This window comes from Rhamphochromis longiceps, linkage group LG16, assembly GCF_057381845.1.
Source record: "Rhamphochromis longiceps isolate RC_006_pf linkage group LG16, R_longiceps_female_GT1.1, whole genome shotgun sequence".
Lineage (NCBI taxonomy): Eukaryota > Metazoa > Chordata > Actinopteri > Cichliformes > Cichlidae > Rhamphochromis > Rhamphochromis longiceps.
This window is the reverse complement of record NC_140572.1, coordinates 27,987,670-28,009,463: the sequence shown is the minus strand read 5'-3', so window position 1 is coordinate 28,009,463 and position 21,794 is coordinate 27,987,670. Positions and strand designations below refer to the sequence as shown.

Sequence of the window (21,794 nt, the reverse complement as noted above, 5' to 3'; positions counted from 1 at the left end):
AAATAATGACACTTACTCTCTTGCCACAGTCCCCGAAGTGCCATCATATCTGGTAACAACATGCAGTGAGGCAGGATGAGAAAAATTAATAATAAATCTTCCTGTTGTGTTTCTCAGACATTCATTTTTCATGCGCTCATGTTTGTGGGTGGGAGAGTTGCACACTGATTAAAGGTGTGCATAAAGTGAGAAAGATGAATGGTACATGCATTTGTTATATGCACTTTCAAAGGGATATTTGGGCTAAACACGTGCTTTCTTTACATGAAACATATATATTCTGTGTAAAAAGGTTAAGTATGAAGAAGCCTATGATATCCTTGAGTTAGCCAAAATGGATCAGGCAATTGATTATATAATGTTGTGAAACAGTATTTGCACCCTTCCTGATTTATTAGTTTGTTGCATATTTGTCAGACTTACATGTTTTAGATCATCAAAAACTTTTAATATTAAACAACAAAGCTGAGATCAGTTTGACAAGCCACACCCAGCTTTGATGACTACCAGACCTGATGAATCAAGACGTAACTTAAATGAAAACTTTCTGACAAAGTAGGCTAAAAGATCTCAAGAAGAGAGAAGCAACACATCATGCCACAATTTGAAGGAACGAAAAAGAGAAAAACAAAATCATTGACATTTGCCGGTCTGGGAAGGGTTGCAAAGTCATTTCTAAGGTTTTGAACCACAGTAAGAGCCATTCTCCATGAAAGGAGAAAACTTGAAATTGCAATGAACTATCTCAGAAGTGGCCGAAGTACTTACGACAAGAGGGGATCAGCAGTTCATCCAGAAGGTCACAAAAGAACCCAGAATAACATCTAAAGAACGTCATTCCCTACTTGCCTCAGTTAAGGTCAGCGTTCAAGATTCAAAAATAAGAAATAAACTGGCCTTAAATTACATCTATGACAGAGTTACAAGACAAAAATCCCTGCTGACCAGAGGTGGGACCAAGTCATTGTTTTGCAAGTCTCAAGTAAGTCTCAAGTCTTTATCCTCAAGTCTCAAGTCAAGTCTCAAGTAATGTCAGGCAAGTCAGAGTCGAGTCTCAAGTCACTGGTGTAAAAGTCCGAGTCAAGTCACAAGTCTGAAACTTTGAATTTCAAGTCCTTTCGAGTCTTTAAAAAAAAAAAAAGGAAAAAATAATGTTGCAGTTATGCTAAATGTAAATATTAGACCATGTAATTTTAAAATCTGTGTTTTTCTCAACACATGACAAAATAGTGAACTTAGAAAATATACACAAATTGTGAAATTGCACCTCTTTAAAATGCAGCTCAATTAAACCTAGCTCCAAGAATAATTTTCACCGACAGTTCTGAGATAAGCTGCATGTTATTCTTGGATGCGGTTGTAGGACCGGCTTTAAAATCGCATGACAAAAATATCATACATATTAAAAAAAACTGCATCACCAACGTAGCCTGGACAACATTTGCTAGTTAGATGAAGTCAGCTATCTCATCGTAGCATATTTATATGCATATTTATAATCATACGGTTCTTGGAGTGAGTGCACACACTCATGAAGTTTAGTAACTTCCGGTCACTGCAACAAGCCCAGGTACAGTTTACCGACGGATGGGTGCAGGACCTTGAAATGCACCGTGTCGAACGAAAGACCATCGTACGTATCATAAGTTTACCAGTCTCACAAACTGTCGTCATAAATACACATTCCTTAACCGTTTATTAATAGGATATTTGAGCTCAACGGTAATTAATTAGTAGTGGAAATAATTTCTGGTACGCGTTACAGAAATGTAGCAGTGACAATAATACTGTATGCTGTAATCGTACTGGGCAATTGGTGATACAAAACAACTGTTTTATCCTGTGAATAAAAGTATATGTTTTTGTCAATGTACCATAATAACAGAGGCGAAACGCAATATTGTGTCAGGACAATTCACTATTTATGCACAATAAACACAATAAATAAAGGAGCATAGCGCGACAATTTCTGTTCAGCGCCAGACTTGCTTGTAACCTATATCACCAATTATGTTATGAAAATGACGTATTAACTACTAAAAAACACTGACCTTCGTGTAAATGCTTGGAGCAGACTAACCTGTGAGCTGGAGTGTTCTGGGACGTTATATTTGATCTTTGAATGGCTGCGATCCAGGCCATCCGTCGCCTCTTTGTTACTTCGGAAACATGGCTTGAACAATTTCTCTTCAACGACGTAATCCGATAACAACCGATCTCTTTACCCGTCGGCTTCCCGTGGCTGTCATGCGACCGGCTATTGCAGTTAATAATACAACAGCTTCTTGACATTTTTGTGTTTCTTTTTATCGCTGTATAACTGATTTTAATTGAAAGCCTGCGTGCGCTAGTACCGCTTGCCACGAGTTCCCAGAATCCTTTGCGGTTCTACCCGTGAATGACGTCACATTTTCAATCTCTATATAATATGCATGTTAAATTTTATATTTGGGGTAAAATATCAAGTCTTTTCAAGTAAACCGGTTCAAGTCCAATTCAAGTCCCAAGTCATTGGTGTAAAAGTCCAAGTCAAGTCACAAGTCTTAGAACATTTTTTCAAGTCAAGTCTAAAGTCATAAAATTAATGACTCGAGTCTGACTCGAGTCCAAGTCATGTGACTCGAGTCCACACCTCTGCTGCTGACCAAAAGGAACACAAAGGCTCATCTCAACATTTTGATGATTTTTGGGAAAATATTCTGTAAACTGACGAGACAATAGTTGAACCTTTCGGAAAATCTGAGTTCCATTCATGCTTGAAAATCCTCAAGTGTGTAAATTAAAATAATTCTGCAAAGAAGAGTGGGCTAAAATTCCTCAGTGAAATAAAAAAAAACACATTGCCAGTTATTGCAAAAGCTTCATTGCAGTCCTTGCTGGCAAGTGTGGCACAACCAGTTATTAGGTTTAGGGACAACAGCTTTTTCACACAGGGCCAGGTAGAGTTGTCCAGCTTTTTTCCCCAAATAAACCAAATCATAATTTAAAAACTGCATTTTACATTTACTTGTGTTGTCTTGGTCTAACACTGAAATGTATTTGATGATGTGAAACATTTAAGTCCAACAAATATGCAAAAATAAAAAACAATCAAGAAGGGGGGGAATGCTTTTTCAAAGCACTGTAAGTGATATACTCACTGGCCACTTCATGAATTACACCTTGTCAGTACTGAGCTGGAACCCCCCTTTTACCTTCAGAACTGACTGTTCTGTGAGCTCATTGTTATGTTCAAGAAACCAGTCTGAGATGATCTGAGCTGACGTGATGTTATCATGTGTTATCCTGCTGGAAGCAGCCATAAGAACATGCATAAACTGTTGGCATAAAGGGATGGACATGGTCAGCAGCAATGCATTTAAATGATGTTCAGTTGGTATTAAAAGGCACAACGTGTGCCCAGAAAATATATCCCAAACCATTACACCACCATCAGCCTGAGCCTTTGATATAAAGGAGGATGGAACCATACTTTCATGTTGTTTGCACCAATTTCTTGCCCTACCACCTGCAATAAAATCAAGACTCATAAGACCAGAAAGCAATTTTACATTTGAGCAAGCGTACCTAATGAAATGGCATGTGATAGTACCCCTTTTCACATTTTGACACGTGCAGAAGGGAAGTAGGAAAAGTTCTTTGTGAATAACATTCACTGGTTTCAATACCCTGGTGTTGTGCCTGTTGGCTTGTTTTACTGGGAAAATGAACAGGACACCTACTGTAAATCCATACTATACATGCATACATACACTGTGGGTGTATATATGCATGTGCCAAGCTTTCAAACAACATCCACAGTGCTCCAAAGCTCTTCAGCATTCAGGTCAGAAGTACTGGATTCATGTATGTTATAAATATTTTTTCATTAGACATGTCTGCAAAGAAATATGCTGGCAGTAACAAAGCTCTCAGACCTCATCGTCATATTTTAAATTTACTGAACCACAGGGAAGAACAGGCATGCTGCATATAAGCCAGATACTTGAAGGAGAGGAGGAGCTAGGTGTCATTAGCCCAAATACAGCCTGTTTTTTTAAGCAGCAGCATTTTTGCAGAAAAAAACTGCAGAATAAGGAAGTGCTTTAGTTACAATATAGTGTTAACTCAGCAGGAATTAGAAAAGGCTAATTAGTGTAATAAGATATAAGCTCTCGGGTTTTTAGACCAATTGTTTTAGTGTCATTCCCACCCTTTCTACTTTTTAAAATTACATATAACCATTATTTTTGACACAGCATAACTGATTTTCTATCTTTTTTTAATAGAAACTAGTAGATTTTGAGGGACTGTCTGTTTTTTTTGTTTCTCATCTCCTTTGCTGTGGACTGTGGGGCAGTTGCTTTCTTTAAAATCACAACACCTGGCTTACCACCTGGTTAGCATTCTATGCATTCAATGAGATCAGAAGCAATTTTATGTAAGTGTTCATTTGGAACTGGGACAAAACACACTTTTTTGTTTCAGTTCACAATGAATGTACTTACACGTTCTTGTGTTTCCTGTTGTTGTTAATGAACTGCATTAAATATATGTAAACATTTTCAAATTTCAAAGTTTGCTTTTGGACTGAGTCAATCAGACAAAACAGATATGGAATACTATGATACCATAAGAAAAGATGCAAGAGTGACACAGCCTCATTGTAAATAAAAATCAATGTAATGATGGGTTAGGAGCAGTCACGTGTTCACTGGGAAAAAAAGTGATGAAAATTATTATTATTATTTTTTAATGTTTTGAACAACTATTGAAGCAAGTTTCGTCATGTATATATGGGATTTCTGGAGCTTTTTTTTTCTTGCCTCAATAACATTAATATATAATCACATGTTTGGCTTCATAACCATGATGGCAAAATGTCTTTAGCTGGCTGCTTCACTATGGGACAAACTGATAACCATGTGATGTTATTATCCTTGTCAATAGATGGCAGCAAACAGCTCAGATCTCCCAATCAAAGCGCTGAGGGGGAAATGATGATTAGCAGGCACTGTTTGTAATGAAGAGCGAGGCCCTACTGAGTTTTAGTTGCCACGATTTTTAAAAAGATATTTTGCTGCTGTTTTGAGATTCTGAGGTCTTCATCTCGATGCTAAAAAAAAACGTTCATTACTTATCCTTCACATTATTTTAGTCATTGTAACGCACCAGCCGTTGAGAGGCACCTGTTGCTCACAGACGACCTACAGACGAGGCTGTTTGACCACAAAAAAGGGTCTCGTGCATTTTTTTTAAATTAAAGTCCCTCCTCTCATGGCAAATTTCAAAGCAGCCTTTCCTATAATGACTAACCTGACAGTGTTAATTTTATATTAGGAGTTTTAAATGAGCCTGCTGCAGTATTTTTAGACTAATCTGACTGTGATTCAGTTACTACAATTATTAATGGTTAACAAGCTTTGACACTGTGGAGAATATTTTGATAGACCCGTACTTAGAAAATAAAGACATTTGTAATCAGACCAATGAAAACGGCTGAAAATAAGAAATGACACGTAATAAATTAAACTTCTTTGTCGATAATGGTGATTTAAGTTTAGGATTTGTAGTCTCTCTCTAATCTAATCTTTGTTCAGATATTAATAGTGGCATGCCACACAAGCGCTCAGTGTTAAACTTTACTGTAGGGAAACCTCGACAAACCCTCAGACTTTCGGCAATAATACTACATTACTAAACTCTGCGCCATAGAGGCCCTTCCCCGGTGGGCGTGCGTAACGGCCCCAGCCCTCTCTAAATATATAACTCCCCTCCAAAACAGAAAGAGGGGAAAAACAAGAGAAGATGATGCTTGTCCAATCAAGAACTATCTGAAAACTTGTCAGGGGATAGGTTTTTTTTCCGGATATTGTGTGCGTCTCATACCGTTTTGAACTATTTTGTGGCCCCGGGTGGTGCTGGTGGAGCGCGCAACGGGAGGCGCATTGTTTCTATGCAAACTGGGCGACATGGCTATTGTATGCGTTTGGGCATATATGGAGACACTGATGGCTCAGAAGACACAGCCCGTCTGAAGTTTCAAGGAGAGTACCCCTCGGCTGTGTTTCGCCAGTTTCTCTCCTTCGGCTTCCCTCTTCTCCTTATCCGTTTCGCTCCGTCGCGATGAGTTGCCTGGATGTGATGTACCACCAAAGCTATGGAGCGCACTACCTCCCAGCAGCGGCGTACAAGGCAACTTACTATAACCACCATCACCAACAACAACAGGTGAGACATTCATCGCAAAACTTTTGAAGGCACTAAGAGGGGCAGACACCGAGATCTCAGCTCGAGGCTTTCCTTTTTGCTTGAAAATAAGCTTATTTTTTCCCATTTGAGGGCTCGTGTGCCCTACAGGGGGACGCGTGACTTTTCTATTTTCACAAGATAATCGAAATTCGTATTCAATTTACAAGCATACTACAAGCAAAAGATTTATAAAACTAAATGTATAATAATTAAGTACCTGGCAGAAGACAAAAAAATAACTAAAACTGAGTTTGGAATTAAAATATTATAGCAGAAAAAAGTTGTTAAATATCATCAACGGAGGAAAGTTTTAAGATGATTTATAAAATGTCCTTGGTGAACAATCGATTTCAATTTGTTTCTGTTCCAAAGTCTTTATCCTTCAATTGCTTTAATAACTTTTACCTTAAATTTCCTTTTTGTGTGATTAAATTCCAGTCTGGAGATTGGTATTCAACACAGGTCAGGCGTAATGACACGGAACTATTAATCCTGCGGTCAAACGGTGATGTAATGACAGTCAGTCAGTCACTGAGGAATGTGGATCAGGCACACTGAGCTTTACAAATAGTTTGAATGCAAAATGGAGGCGAAAAGAATCTTAGTTTCACACGATTCCCAGTCAGCTTCCACATCAAATAATTAGTGGTACAGTGTGACTCCATGTCATTTATTTATGACATTTAGAACTCTGTGTAACTGTTAGCACCACCAACATGTGAGAAATTATTGTCTTCTGTATTATATCTATTCAAAACCAACACAAAGATGGTCATTATTTTAAAATTTAAATTCTAATAAACTTGAGCTACTGTTCTTTTAAACTTTCATTTAATCTCTATTTGTATCTCATTCCAGAGAAAGCTGAGTGTTTACAGTAAGATGCAGGAGTGCATGGACCAACACCAAGGAGGAGGAAGAGGGATACTGCCCAGAGAAGAGGTCCTACAGCAGGGTCCTGCAGCAGCAGGTGCTGAATCAGGCAGCAGATCTTCATCTGATTCCGAGTTAAAGGATGGTACTCAGCCAGCAGAGACGGAGTACTTGAGTTCCCGGTGTGTATTGTTTACCTACTTCCAAGGAAACATTGGTGATGTGGTAGATGAGCACTTCTCTCGTGCTCTGAGTCAGTCCAGCACCTTCAGTGGCGATACCAAGCCCATTAGAGTGACTCAGCCTTTGGCTTCAACCACCGCTGGCCTATGGAAAGGTGAGTAGGCAACACTTGCCTATGTAGTTGATGCACTGACTTGGTTTAACTATCCAAATAGTTACAAAACCCCTAAAAATTAAATCTAAAAATTGTGAAAAATAGCTTGTGTCAGTCTTTTAAGTCTTTGTGATGTGATTGTTTCAGATGGTGGCTCTCTCACTGAAGGTCAGGGAAGCTCAGCTTGGAACAACACTTATCCATCCCAGAGCAGCTCCTGTATCCCCGCTGTTTCTGTTTCAGTCCACCCAGGCTTTTCCTCCAGCCCTGTTTCATTCAACCAACAGGATGGAGCTCTGTGGGCCGGCCACATGCTTTCCCAGGCCAGCCTCTCACCTGCAGCTACCCTTCCTGATAGCTGGACCTACAGCCTGAACCACCAGAGCACGAGCGGTTACCCAAATGTTCATGACGTCTACCATTCCCACCCCCACATCCACACTCGGCACCATCACCCCATGCTTCATACATACCCAGCTCACAGCACGGCATTGGATTCCAGATTCAATTCACTCGTGCTGCCTGGTGTTAGGAGCCAAAGTCAGACATCCACCAACACAGGGGGTTCCCCACACGGCAAGGGGGTGAAGGCAGGGATCGAACCCAGCAGCAACAACAATGTCACGGCTACCTCTGCCACTTGGACTCCTTCTGGTCTCCATGGATCTTTAGAGGCATATGACACAGGTAGATATAACGGCTCAGTAACTCTGACAAGCCTTGGTCAAAGTTCACATGTTTTTTTTTTACTGCGCCATTAAATCTTAAACTCACAATAACATTTTAACCCTGTTTGTTTCTCTTTGCAGCTCTTGATCAAACCAAAGCAAAGACATCAGTTTGGTTCTAACTGATGGACTGGCAAAAAGCTCAACTTATGCCAAAAAGGACTTACTATGTGGCTTATCAATGTATGGCTGCAACACCAGCACTGTAATTCAAAATGTAGCTATAGAATGCTAACTGTAGCTTAATCTACGAGTCCTGCACTGTCCACACAATTACTGATATGAACTCAGGATTGGACTTAAATGACAGTGATCAGTATGCTTTGGCTGCACGTCAAGGCCCTCGAAGAACAATAAAAAAAAAGACTACTAGCTTTAAGAATGGAAGGTCTCTTTTCTGTCAGCACAAAACACCAATTTACTTTCCATGTGATGCGTGACTAAGTGGTTCTGTTTCAAGAGCTTGATTTTGACCCCCATTTTGTTTTGTACAGTAAAATGTTTGATGATGACTATAAATTGCTTATGTGTCTGTGTTCATTTAAGCCATGCTATATTGTCATTTGCTGGATGACCTCTGCTAAAACTGTTGTTTGGAAGCTGCCTTTCAATTTTGCCTTTCGGGGAATTTGTAGTGTAAATATTGATACTGTATGTTTAAGGAATAAATTCAACATCTGAAAAGCAAAACCTTTGCAGGTGCTTTGTTTTCTCTGACAGAAACTTGCAGATATGTAGAAATCAAGACCACGATGCACTAATCCAAAGCAAAGTTTAGAAAAGGATCAGTTTATTTTAGGCGGCACTCTGTTGCTGTTCCCATTATGTGTTAGTTTGTTGTTTCCAAATGTAGGAAATGTCTTTAATAAAGAAAAGCATCCATGTTGATTTGATGCTGGCATTTTCTCTATTTTTAAAAGGACTGGTACATATACAGCATCTTTCAAATCAAAGCATAGTCCACTACAAGTCTCATTCACTCAATCACACAAACATTCATGCAGCTTTTACAGATGTCTGACCGTTTTCTAACATTTACAAACACATACAGATAGATGCATCGAGGACAACCCTTGGTCACTACTTCAGTATGCAGACTGGAGGAGCCTAGCCTATTCCCCAACCTTCCAATTGATAGACAAGCCACTCTACCACCTGAGCCACAGAAGCCTTGTATTTTAACAGTACATCTCATGTACAAGACCTTCTTTCACATATGTCATAAAGGTAGAATAACTTCTGAAATCTACACATTTTAAAAGAGAAATGACTTCAATAACTACTGAATTAATAAAACAGAAGTTTATCATGTTAATATGCTGAATCAGAATCTTTAAAGATAAGACTTACTTGAGTAGAAGCTGCACATATATACTATAAAATTCAAACACAACCACATAAGAAAGGAAAAAATTTGAGCGCTTCAGCTGTGAGCATATATGTTATGTTATTCAGCCAACAGGATCTGTGCTGCAGTACCAAGGGAAGTGGTTTACATTCCACAGACCGTTATTGTTTGATACCATGAAATGTCTGTTGTCTGTTTCCACACAAACGCACATTTAAAAACAGACACCGCCAGACTGACAAATACACACCGAGGAATGCATTTCCGTCTGGACAGGAAGTTTGTCGGACGGGGGCAGGCACACACACAGAAATTCTGACCTTACGTACCACAGTTAAGTTTGATATGTTTATATCAGATTCATCAATCACTTGAATGGAAGTCTTGGTTGATTTCAGCTTGTAGAATGAACTGACTGACCAAATGCAGACATGTTTATAATATGACTAAAATCTAAATTTTACAATCAAGAACTGATTACACAAATAGTGTGTGTATGTTTATGTGTGTGAGTGTACTTGTATTACACATGATGTGACAGAACATATATACACACATGTGTCACATTGTAGGGTCATATCCTATATTCCCCTAAAGCATATGCTTCATTTTTAAAGTAAAGGCTTGGTTTAAAGGTTGAGCTCATAGGAAATAATCGCAAGTCAATGTAATGTCCTCTGAACTAATAGAAACACACTTGTCCGTGTGTGTGTGTGTGTGTGTGTGTGTGTGTGTGTGTGTGTGTGTGTGTGTGTGTGTGTGTGTGTGTGTGTGTGTGTGTGGTGAGTGGTCTGACCAGGTGGTATGATCAGCAGTACCAGCCCACTAACATTCCTGCTCCGCTCCCACGTATCTCACTCTCCATCTCGACTAAACAGCAGGACTTTAAATCTGGAGCACAGCAGCTGCGTTTCCATCTAAACTATCAACAAATTATGACGCATAGAAAAGAAAAGCCCAACGGAGAAACACTTATTTAATCAGAACTGAATGTTTGTTTCACTATCATTTCATTCACTTGTCTGTTTACGTTAGCTGGTCTATGGTTCATTGAAAGACGTAACACATGAGTTCCTGCAACCTGAAAAAAATGTAAATGAGGTGAAATAAATTGTTACTTTGTATTATTTTTATCTTTGTTTTGTGTTGAGTTGTTTTTCTTTTTGTTTTTTACAGATAGGCCTTTAGAAAGCTAACATTTTTACTTTATATACTTTATTTTTAAGTAGTTTATATTTTATTTATATAGCACCAGTTCTCAACAATAGTTGCCTCCAGGCACTACGCTGTAGGTAAAGATCTTGCAGCATTAGAGAGAAAATCCCAACCATCACAGCAAGCACTTGGCAAGAGCAGGGAACAAGAACTCCCTTTTTTTAAGGAAGAGATGAAAGAGAAGGGAGGAGCAGGTATCTGCCATGGTTCAGGGATGAGGGGAAAGAGAAGTACAAAAAAGGAAAGCCCAAGAAGACAAAACACAACGTATCAAAAAGAGAAGACAAAATTTTATAGTGTGCAGTAGTAAAGCAGATGATGAGTGAAAAGAGTGGAGAAGAAACACTCAGAGCATCATGGAAAATTCTCTAGCTGCCTAATCCTATGGTGGCGTAATTAAAGAGTGGTTCAGGGTCACGTGACTCAATCCTAATTATAAAAATTATTTTAAAAAAAGAACAATTTAGGCTTAATCTTAAAACTAGAGAGGGTTATTGAGCTTACTCCCATTCAACTTTTAAAAACTCTAGGAACCACAAAGAGCCTGCAGTCTAAGCAACGTTAAGCCAATTGCCGCCAATGTGGCTCAACTGACAAGTCTTAAGGGAGCTTTCAGAACAGCCTGATCATCAAGAATTGCAATTGTCCAGCCTAGCAGTAACAAATAATTGTAAGAAAATGACTTCAAAAGATCTCTTACGATGCAAAATGTAAAAAGAAATGTAATTATATATTACTTTTTATGCAAGAAATTACATTTATTACACATGCATGCAATTAACGCTAGCTACTTAAATAACATGATCACATTTATCTATGTTTTTAGCTCTTCTTTTGTTTTGCACAACACAGCTTTGTCACCAAGCACTGCACCACTTTGGAGCATTCATCGACTGGAGTTCTGGTTGTGTCTCCCATGCTTGCTGAAGATATTGATGTTTGGGTTCATTATATGGTGGAAAATGAAAGGCCACAATTTGCAAGTAAGCTCTTCATTTGCATTAGCATACAGCCTCCACATCAGCATGTAGTGTAGTTACATGCAAACAGGCATCCCGCTGGCAGCCTTGGAGAATCACTGCAGGCACTTCCACTGCAGGAAGGAGAAAAAATACAGATACACAGAAATGGAAGTTAAATGAAAGTGAATTAATTTGTCTGTTATAAAATTACCATGGGGTTAAACAGTTTCAGGAAATGTAGCATTAGATTGTTATTAAAAGTTTAAAGCTTATGCTTTGTGCTGATGTTACAATAAATATATCCCAAACAGTAAATGATTACATTACCACTTTTTCTTTGCTGCTTAACATAGCTGATTAGATTAAATATGTAAGTTAATAAAGCAATTTTTATTTCATGTGGATTTCCTGTTCTAAATTTTTCTTTCCAAAATGAATCAATTTTATCCTTGAATCTTATTTGCACTCAAGTTCAAAGTTGCACTTACATTCACCAGAAGAACTTATTGCAAGCCCAGCTACACACACACACACACACACACACACACACAAATACACACACATATGCATGCACACACAGAACTGTGCTTCACTGGACAAAAGATACCAAATGAGAAAAGGATAAGTGCTGAGCCAATCTAGGGCTATAGCTCTTCATCTCCTCATTGCCATGATTGCCTCTTCCATGACCAATCTCCTCATCCTTTCTGTGGCAGACAAATGCATTTATTTTAAGAAAAGAAAGTAAATTGTTCTATTTTCTCTTTTATTTTCTCAGCATTCACATTTTCCTCCAACCTGGGGTGCACCTTTTGGATCTTCCAACTCATAATGAACTCATACTCATAATTCTATCATTGCTATCCTCTAAACCTCAGCCTGTTTGTTATCCATTTAATTTGTTAAGCTGTATGTTGCTCAGACATCACTATATCATCATCCCATACTGTGTGCACTTTTATTATCGCTGGTAATGCAAAACCGTTGTACTCTGTTATAAGCATGTTAACCAGTGTCTTTACTGGTAAAATAAAGCTTTTGCAAGCTGTAACTATTTGTTACTGAAAAGGTACTGAGTCAAACTTTTGTAGTAGTGTCGTATAACTAGTAAATACAGGGCAAATTTTGCCAGTGCCGATGCTGACACCAATACCGAAACAAATTCTTAACAAATTTTAATGATCACTAAATCACTTTCCACAATAATTTTTTAACACAGCAAAACACACCTCTCAGCTTTTCCACGGCTTTTCAAAGCTTGAAAAGCAATTTTGGGGATTTTTTTAATATTCATATCTCTAAAGGTTCCAAAATTTTGCATAGTGCATTTTTGAGGTTTATTTTTTTCATTACCAAGAAAGTAATCAATACGCTATCAAAATGCTAGTATTGATCCAATACTAATACCAGCATTGGTATTGATACTACTGATGTTTGGATCAATGCTCCCATCTCTAGCAGGTTGTCTTCTTTTGAAACACAGCTAAGTCTCAACCATAATCTGTCTTTAAGCTTGAAACCTCTTAAAAAAAGCTAATTAACCTTATTGCCACACATGATATATTAACAACATTAAAAGATAGATGATTGTGGACATAGTCTAATTTGGCATTTTCTTTATTTGCTTTGCTTTTTGTTCATATTGTGTCGTAAAAGTGAATTTGGACTGAACTGAATTAATTCAGCCCAAGTGAAGAAGAGAAAGTGGAGATAGAAAACACATGTTTAGATTAGCAGACTGGAGAGAGTCCACAGAAAAGAGATGAAAAAAAGAGTAGGAGAGGGAAAGTTCATCGGTCATAACACAGCCCAGCTACACATTCCAGAGTAATTGAGCGGATGATTAGTTTTACAATCAGCAACACAACACCAGCTGTCTGAACACAAAACTATATAAATACAGAGATGAGGATGGTTAGGAGAAAAAAGAAATGGAAAGTAAAGCATATGGTAGTCATAATCCCTCATCACATCCTCCTCACTGTTTTTTTGCTTCCCTTTTCCATTCAAACATTTTTTCCTCACTTCCACAAGTCCGCTCAGTGTCTACAAATCACTGGGGTAATTAGAGCTAATTTGCCCTCCTTGAACAAGTATTACGGGTGTTAGGGGTATTAGCGAAAGGCTCAGCTTTCACCGTTCTGTTTGTGTCAACAGGGCAGCCTAATGAAGCGTGCTGGGACTGTCGCAGAACACTTGTCCTGCTGATTACACTTGATTTACCAAGTCCTCTGTGTTTCAAGTGATACCTGATTCCTGTTTAACAAATGACAAGGAACACCCAAGGAGCCGGGAACCTCGTGTTCTGCTTCTCAAGCCTTAGTATATTTATTAACATTGGGTTCAGATCAATATTTGCAGTAAAATATTTGCAGTCTTTCCTTCTTAACTGCCAATTATTTCCTTAATGCAGCAGGTCAAATGAACAAGCCACGTAATGGAGGTTCGAACACGACTAACATTAAAATTCTATAAGCTTTCTCATCAAATTTAGATTGGATTAGATCATTACAGCTTAATTTAATTTTGTTTAGATTCGATTAAACTCTAATGATACCATGGAGAAGAGTCACAGCAGTACAGAGAAGGTAATATGTAACTGCTGAAGGACAACAGCGCGGCGAATGCCCAAACATGTAACATTTTCTACTCACTTTTTTTTAGAAAAGGTTGCAATGAGGCGTTTTCACATTATTACTCAAGAAACTTTGGTTTAATTGGCTGTCTTTGAAAAAGAAAACATTTTAAAACTGTACTAATTAATTTTTTGTCCACATGCGGGAAGGATAATGGTGAAGTTGCTGATTGAAAAAAAATGGATTTGGCCGCTATGAGTACTCACCTGTTTCATAACATTGATCATCATTTGAACACATACCTAATGATTAATGCATTTCCATATGAAATGTAAATAATGTTGCAAACACTGGTGTTTTTTACAGAAAGCGGGAAGTGTTACCATGTCAACCAGGAAGTCAAAGTTTGAAAAGTTGGGTAAGTCCTGTATTTTATCCTAACCATGATTCAAATCCTAAATGAAAATCAATAAATAGATCACAGGGCAAGATCAACATTTGTGGCTGTTTATAGCGTACAACAAGAACGCCCACCCGTAACACTGGCCAGCAGCATTCCTGTGTTTGCCCACACACAGGGAAGCCAATATTCGGAAATCTGATAATAGTTCTCTCAAATTTCTTTTCAATATTAAAAAAGTAGAATGAAAAAAACAAACATTGACATATAAAGTAAAAGTAAAAATAAATATATATTTAAGTTTGCTACCAGTAGAGTTTCAAGGGGCTCTGACACCAACTGTTACCATTAGTGACACTTGACGTGGCAGTAAACTAGTAAAATAATAACTTTAACTGCTATATTTTAAAAAAACAAATAAAGGTTGGTACAATGTTTGCAAAAGGAAAAAAATAAAATAAAATACAATAATAATCAGAGGCAAAGGCACTCCATTCATAAAGACCAAAGTAGGAGCAGCAATAGCCTGTGTCTATAAGCTCCAGCGTGGATAATGTGCCAGCAACCACAGAGGCCAGTACATAGCTGTCATTCCTGTGTTCACTGGAAGCACATTTAGCAACCAACACCTGTTTCCCCTGCTTAGTCTCCACTGTAAGCTGCTCCAATACAGCCCCGCCTGCATCTAGAGGAGTGAGGATTCAGCTCATACTCAACAATTCTGCTATTTGTGGAATGCAGCTATGATACTATTTTTATTGCCATCGCTTACAGTTAGACAAGCATTGGCAGCAAATCATTCAATGACAGTTCAACACTTTGCTCTGGAACCTGTATAACATTCTATAAAAAGCAAATACTGAGGATTGATTGCTCTGTAAAAATAGCTCATATTTACTTTTCATTTCATTCACATTCAGGTTAATAAACACAGGTGTGGGTGTGGATTAGTAGCAGTTCCATACAGGAATAATTCATGTTTTGAATGAGTTGTTGCAGCAGTCAATACAGTTCACAGGAAAGGGGAATGTTTTCCAAATGAAGAGTTAGACAGTTTTTAACCTGATTAATCTGCATACATTCAGATATAAACTAATCTAAGGGATTAGATTAAGGAAAATTGCATCATTTGCATTTTATCAGCCATATTTCCGGTTTTACACACCATCCTTTCCAAATTAACACAGTACACTGATTAGTACTGCAGAGAAATAACTGCAGACGTCACTGATATTGAAGCTTTCTTTTCGAACAATGCAGATCAGAGGTCAGCTTGGGAAACTTGGATTTCTTAAGGTAACAGGGCAAATGCTTATTGAAGAGCATTGCTCAAGTAAAGCATTATTCAAGTGGAGTGTTTTTTATCCAGTGGCTAGGTTACTGGTCAGTCTTTAGAGTCTCACTATAATCTTAAACTTACACTCTGTCTGTATGCCACACTTTTTACTAAAATCTGTACCCATTAGTTTTGTCAAACACGTATTTAGGTCAACGCAGCTTTGAGCTTTGAGCTACAATCTATCACTGACTTGTCAGTTTGCTAATTGCTACCATCTACATAAAACGTCAAAAGCTAATCATATTTTTTATAAAGAACGTTCAAAGAAAAATATCTTGAGGCATTTTATCAAGAGCAATGACACAACCCTTTGATTTACATTACATTAATAAAAAGCCTTTTAAATGTAATAAAGAAAAATACAGTTCTGAAAAGAGTCCTCAGTAATAGCAGACTATAAATAGCATTTAACTTAAATGCATAAAATGACAACAATTCCACACAAATTCTTCTGTTTTTGTGCCAAGTCATCTGAAAAGAGCCTGAAAACACACAGTTACTCAGCAGTGAGGAATCCTTTGCTTTCCCACCTGCTTGTCAATCATCCAGGCTTCTGTTATTTGACCCTACCTGCTGCTACTGTCCCATGCTCTCCATAATGACCATACCACACATACCAGAGCCACACAGGGGCATTCCTGCTCCATTGACCCAGATTGTTTCTTACTTCCTAGCTGTCAGTGGAAGCAGCTTTCCACTGAAGATAAAAGCAACTAATGGATCGATTCCCAAAGGAGATGTAGCGTCACAACAAAGGCTGGAAGAATGTGATGATAAATATGCAATTATTAAAGGTTTGTTATGATTTTAAACGTTTCCAGTGATCCATTTTTTCCATGAGTTTCAGCTTTTGGAAAGGGATCATCTACACAGCAAACATTAAATGAAAACCCCCAGTATGAGGGTAGCATTTTTAAATGATTGGTGGCTAGAGTTAGCTTTTTACCCTGCATTATGTCTTTGGAGTAGACATAGCAATGAATGAATCATTAATGATTTTGCTTATGATGATACGTTTGCCCTGTGATGGACTGGCAGCCTGCCAGGTTATCCTGCCTTTCACCCAATGTCAGCTGGGACAGACTCCAGCCCACCGCGGCCACGAATAAGTGGTTAAAGAAAATCGAAAATGGATGGACAACTGGCTGGATGGATGAATGGATGGATTTCAATTGCATCAAGCTGCATAATGACAACAGGGGCACCAATTAGGATTTAGAGTATTGTTAAGATTTTATGATATTGTGTGAAAACTTTCCAGCCAGTTTACTTTGCATTTATATATTTAGCTAGGGAGAATAAGGACACCAGCATTTCCTTCCACAATCTCTCTAAAAACAAACATAACAAATATATACAATATATTCTACTTATCATTTATTCATCAAGAAAACTTTATATTTTGCCTGAACTAAATAGATATTCTTACAATTTTTGACCAAGAATTGAATTTCCAGTCAATTATCAGAAAAAGAGAAAATATCCAGTGAGCAGAGATTCACTGAATTGTTGAGATGGGAGTGTCCAGACTGCTTTGAGCTGATAGGAAAGCAACAGTAAAATTAAATAACTACTTGTTAAAGCAAGGTATCCATAAGAACATCTCTGAACACACAACACATGGACTACAGCAGAAAAAGATCACACTAAGTGTCACTGCTATCAGCTAAGAATGGGAACCTGAGGCTACAATTAGCACGTGGCTAACCAAACTTGGCTGATCTAATGCCTTGTCTGAGTTTCTGACCCTACCATCTGAATTTTGTGTAAACAATACGAAAGCATTAATCCATCCTGCCTCGTATCAAAGATTCAGGCTGCTGCTGCTGATGGTGTAATAGTGTGTGGGATATTTTTTGGCACACTTTGACTTGCTTAGTGCCAACTGAGCATTGTTTAAATGCCACAGCCTACCTGAGTATTTTTGCTGAATATGTTCATTCCTTTATGACCACAGTACTGATGTTCTGGTGGCTGCTTTCAACAGGAAAATGCTGTAATGAAAAACGCTTAGAGCTACTTAAATGCATTTCAGAGTTACTACATTTTAGATCCAATAGAGCACATCTGGATGGATGTGGAGCCAACAAATCTGTTTAAATCTACCATGTCAGGATGGACCAGTATGGACATCTCTGAAGAATGTTTCCAGCACCTTGTTGAATCTTAACAACCATCAATTAAGGCAGTTTTGAAGGCAAAAGGGCTTCAATACTAGCAAGGTGTAGCTATTAAAGTTCTCACTGAGTGCAATATTAACAAGTTATTTTGCCCAACTTTTTGAGCTTATCCCTGACGTCCCATGTAGCTTGGGATTCAGTTAATGCACCTCTAAGACATTCTTTTTGTGTCTTGTTCTCTCCTTATTTAATCCAATGTTTTGGAACATATATATCTTTTGCTTATGGATGATTATCGTTATCTTCTATCTGCTGTGACACCTCCAACGAGAAACATTCAGTATGAAAAATAAACATAAAACTATTTATTCTGTTAGCACCTTTCTGGAAATCTCTTAAGTTTCACATTTTTTTAGCACACTCCATATTTTAGATTACATCAATACATGTATCGTTTAATTTGTAGGAATCACAAATGTACATAAATGGTGTTGCAGTATGCGCCTGTGTGAGGGATTGTGTGTTTTTATGTGTGTGCGTGTGAGCATGTCAGTAGACAGTGTAATCTGAGGGATAACATGATGCTTATCCAGCTGATCCCTCACCACCCCGGGTTCTGACAGATTGACACTCATCATTCTCCACATTACCTTTGCCTAATTGGCAGGTAATTCTCCTCTCCCCTACTGGCCGGCTGCTGTCACTTTGTATTGTCCGTGTACTCTACTACTACCCCTACTGTCTGGCTCTTTATCCTCCAATCTTACCAGTCACCCAGTAGACAAAGAGTCACTCAGCAGGACCTCTTGTCTAAGCCCAGAAACCCAGTGTGCACTGTCACTGTAAACTGGGGAAGTGAAGTTGGGAGCTTCCTCTTTCATGGTAACCCCCATGCTGGGAAGATCTCCACAGGGCTGACAGGAGTGCCGGCCCCAAATACTTTCAACCTGTCACCAACTACTCCTTCCAAAAATCATGAAGTATTGTAAATACAACAATAACACAGATTTAATGGCTGACATGTGTCTTTATTGAGGAGTGTTCGTCATGTCTTACCCTCAGTTAGAGACCATCAATTAAAAATCACGTCAATGTATTTACAACAAGAAATATTAATGTGTTTAAATGATTTTGTAGGTGTTTTCGGTTTCATTTGGTTTGCTAGAAGGAGCGCCAGCAAACACCAATGACTGTGTTTTCTATTCTGATGTTAAGAAAACACAGGGTTTCTCTCTCACTGCCGCATATCCCAAGTTAATCCCCACACATCCCAAGTCTTTTAACGTGTTAAGCCTGTTCTCATTCTACTTCACAATCTTAAACATACAAACACGTGGATTTCAGCTGTACTGTAGTCCCCAGCCTGACAGTGATTGACAGGTGTTTGCAGAGCCACACTGGATAGTCAGACATGAGACATATGGGAGTCCCACCCTCCTGTCATGTCCACCTTCCCATGAGTCCTTTGTGGCTGAGGTGCAGGTGGCAGGAGCAGTCAGGAGCTTGTCAGAGCAACAGGAAGAGGCTAGCACTCTCACACGCACACAGATTCCCTCTCTCTTACAGCACCAACCGTCAGACACACTCACTGTCAACCCCCCTGTGAGTATGTCAGCTGTTATTAACTTCCCAGACTTCCAGTGTGCAGGGGAGCTTCCCCTTTGTTCCCTCCCACTCGCAGGTGACTTTCACTAGGGGCTGCATGCTGGGAATGCCCAGACTCTGTGCTGGGAATATTGGACCTGACAACCTAAACAGGCAAAGGCAGGAGAATGAAAATGAAAGAGAGGTCATTTCTGTATGTATGTTTATAAAACACTGCATATATATTATTGGTATATACGTTTGTGCCCATTTGTTTTATTTTATCTTCATAGTTTAGGGTTTTGTTCTTAATATTTTTAATATGATAATTAAAAATGCAAGGTGTCTGTTATTTTTTGTATTTCCGTATTTTCCCTATATCCTGTAAAAGCTGTCGGCTTTTATACGTGTGAATGTGTGTGTATGAACGTGTATGCATGTTGAGGGACAGCATGCATGGAATGTGTGTGATATAAAGGCTCTCTCCTCGTGACACAATGGCGTCTTTGACAGGCGGGAGAAGGGAAGGCTTTGTTTGGTGACACCACAGAGTGTTGTGAATGCCCGACATAGCTGCCATTCCTCTCTCTGTGTCGTCCGCCAGACCACTGGCTTATCAGGGATTCCTCTGCTCTCGATCTGCCCACGCACACCCCCAGTATGTGTGCAAGTGAGGGAAAGAGTTTGTGGCACAGAGTTGCTAACACCAACAAGGAAAATGCTAATGAGCCATGGAACAGAACAGACTTTCTGTTAGATTACATATCTCAACACAACTGGATCAGTTTGGCTGCTAGAGTTTTCAGCAGTCTTAAGTAGATGGCTAACATGGGTTTGTATTGTGCTTTTAAACAAAAGAACTCAAAAACAACTGGTTACTGGTAACAAAGAAGGATAATAATGATTATAGTAATGGTGATGTAGGGGCTGATTTCTTGAATAAGTGGTGTTGATGGTACACGTGTCAATGCACACAACACCATTCATTTTTGCTAAATTCATAACAAAAGATGCAGTTTGCACATACAACACTTAGGAAAATGATTCAGTCACATAAAGACTTATCAGGCAAGGTGGAGTGTCCAAAACTGTAGGTCTACCTCGTGCAGCCAAAACACCTCTGAACCCTTAAGGTCAGAGGTGTCCTTACTTTGGTTCCTGTGTTTTTTGGTAGGGCCTTGCTGAAGTGGTTGTGGTGAATCCCAAAGATGCTTGTTCTGATAGGGATCTGCAGAGCTTGGAGGCTGGGTAAATGAATATATACAGCCATTGTTTTCTTCTTGTCCAGTTCAGGATTGCAGTGGTGCTATGGTCTATTCCATTTGTCATGAAGCAAAGGGTGGTGCAGATCCTGGACAGTTTGCAAGTCCATGGCAGGGCTACTATATAGAAGCATACAGCAATTGGTATTCACATTCACATTTACAGCCAATTTAAAATAACCAGTTATCCTAACAAGCATGGCTTTGGACTGTGGGAATACGTAAAGGTTTCAGAGACAACATGCAAATTCCACATGGAGGGACCCACTTCTCTCTCGGACAACTTCTTTTTTAGCTGCTGAGGAAGAAAACACAGAAAAACGTGACACGATGCAGTGACACCAAGGCATCTGTTTGGTTAAATCTGGAAGAATTGATCACTTGGCATGGATTCTCTTAAAGAATAATTTTATTGCCAGGTAAACAATACTCAGAATTACAATATTTAAAACTGAATAATTTTGCGAAACCCAAGTATCCCAATGTGAGCAGACTTCCCTGATTGAAAAATGATTTGGTGGGCTTAAGCTTGAAAGGTCATCTCTTTATTCATATAGTCATGGTTACACAGGTAATCCTCGGTTCTGCATGCTTTCCATTATCAGACTTGCTTAACTTCAAGGACAGACTGACCTCTTGGGCTGGTGGGCAGCTGTGCCTTCTGCTCTTTTTGCCAAACCAATAATCTAGTAAAATACATGAAAGCAAGTCAATAAAACTTCATTTTTGAGCAGTGATTGGAGAAACGGTACTGAAGACTCAACTATTCAGGCAGGTTGTTCCAAATTTCAGACTTTCTTCCCTTATTTTCCATCTAAT

General features: G+C 38.7%; 1 protein-coding gene across 1 annotated transcript; it reads left to right on the top strand.

Moving 5' to 3' along the window:
• Positions 1-5,764: 5,764 nt before the first annotated feature.
• On the top strand, positions 5,765-8,963 carry vgll3 (vestigial-like family member 3). The gene is made up of 4 exons (XM_085385445.1): positions 5,765-6,210; positions 7,090-7,441; positions 7,589-8,128; positions 8,251-8,963. The coding sequence occupies exons 1-4, from the start codon at positions 6,106-6,108 to the stop codon at positions 8,289-8,291; spliced, it is 1,038 nt and encodes a 345-aa protein (XP_085241571.1). The 5' UTR covers positions 5,765-6,105; the 3' UTR covers positions 8,292-8,963.
• The last annotated feature ends 12,831 nt before the right edge of the window (positions 8,964-21,794 follow it).

Excerpts from the sequence above, each read along its gene's own strand:
- vgll3 (XM_085385445.1), top strand. The coding sequence starts at position 6,106 with ATGAGTTGCCTGGATGTGATGTACCACCAAAGCTATGGAGCGCACTAC. Across the intron at positions 7,442-7,588 it reads CACCGCTGGCCTATGGAAAG|ATGGTGGCTCTCTCACTGAA; the intron begins GTGAGTAGGCAA and ends TGATTGTTTCAG. Across the intron at positions 8,129-8,250 it reads TTTAGAGGCATATGACACAG|CTCTTGATCAAACCAAAGCA; the intron begins GTAGATATAACG and ends TTCTCTTTGCAG.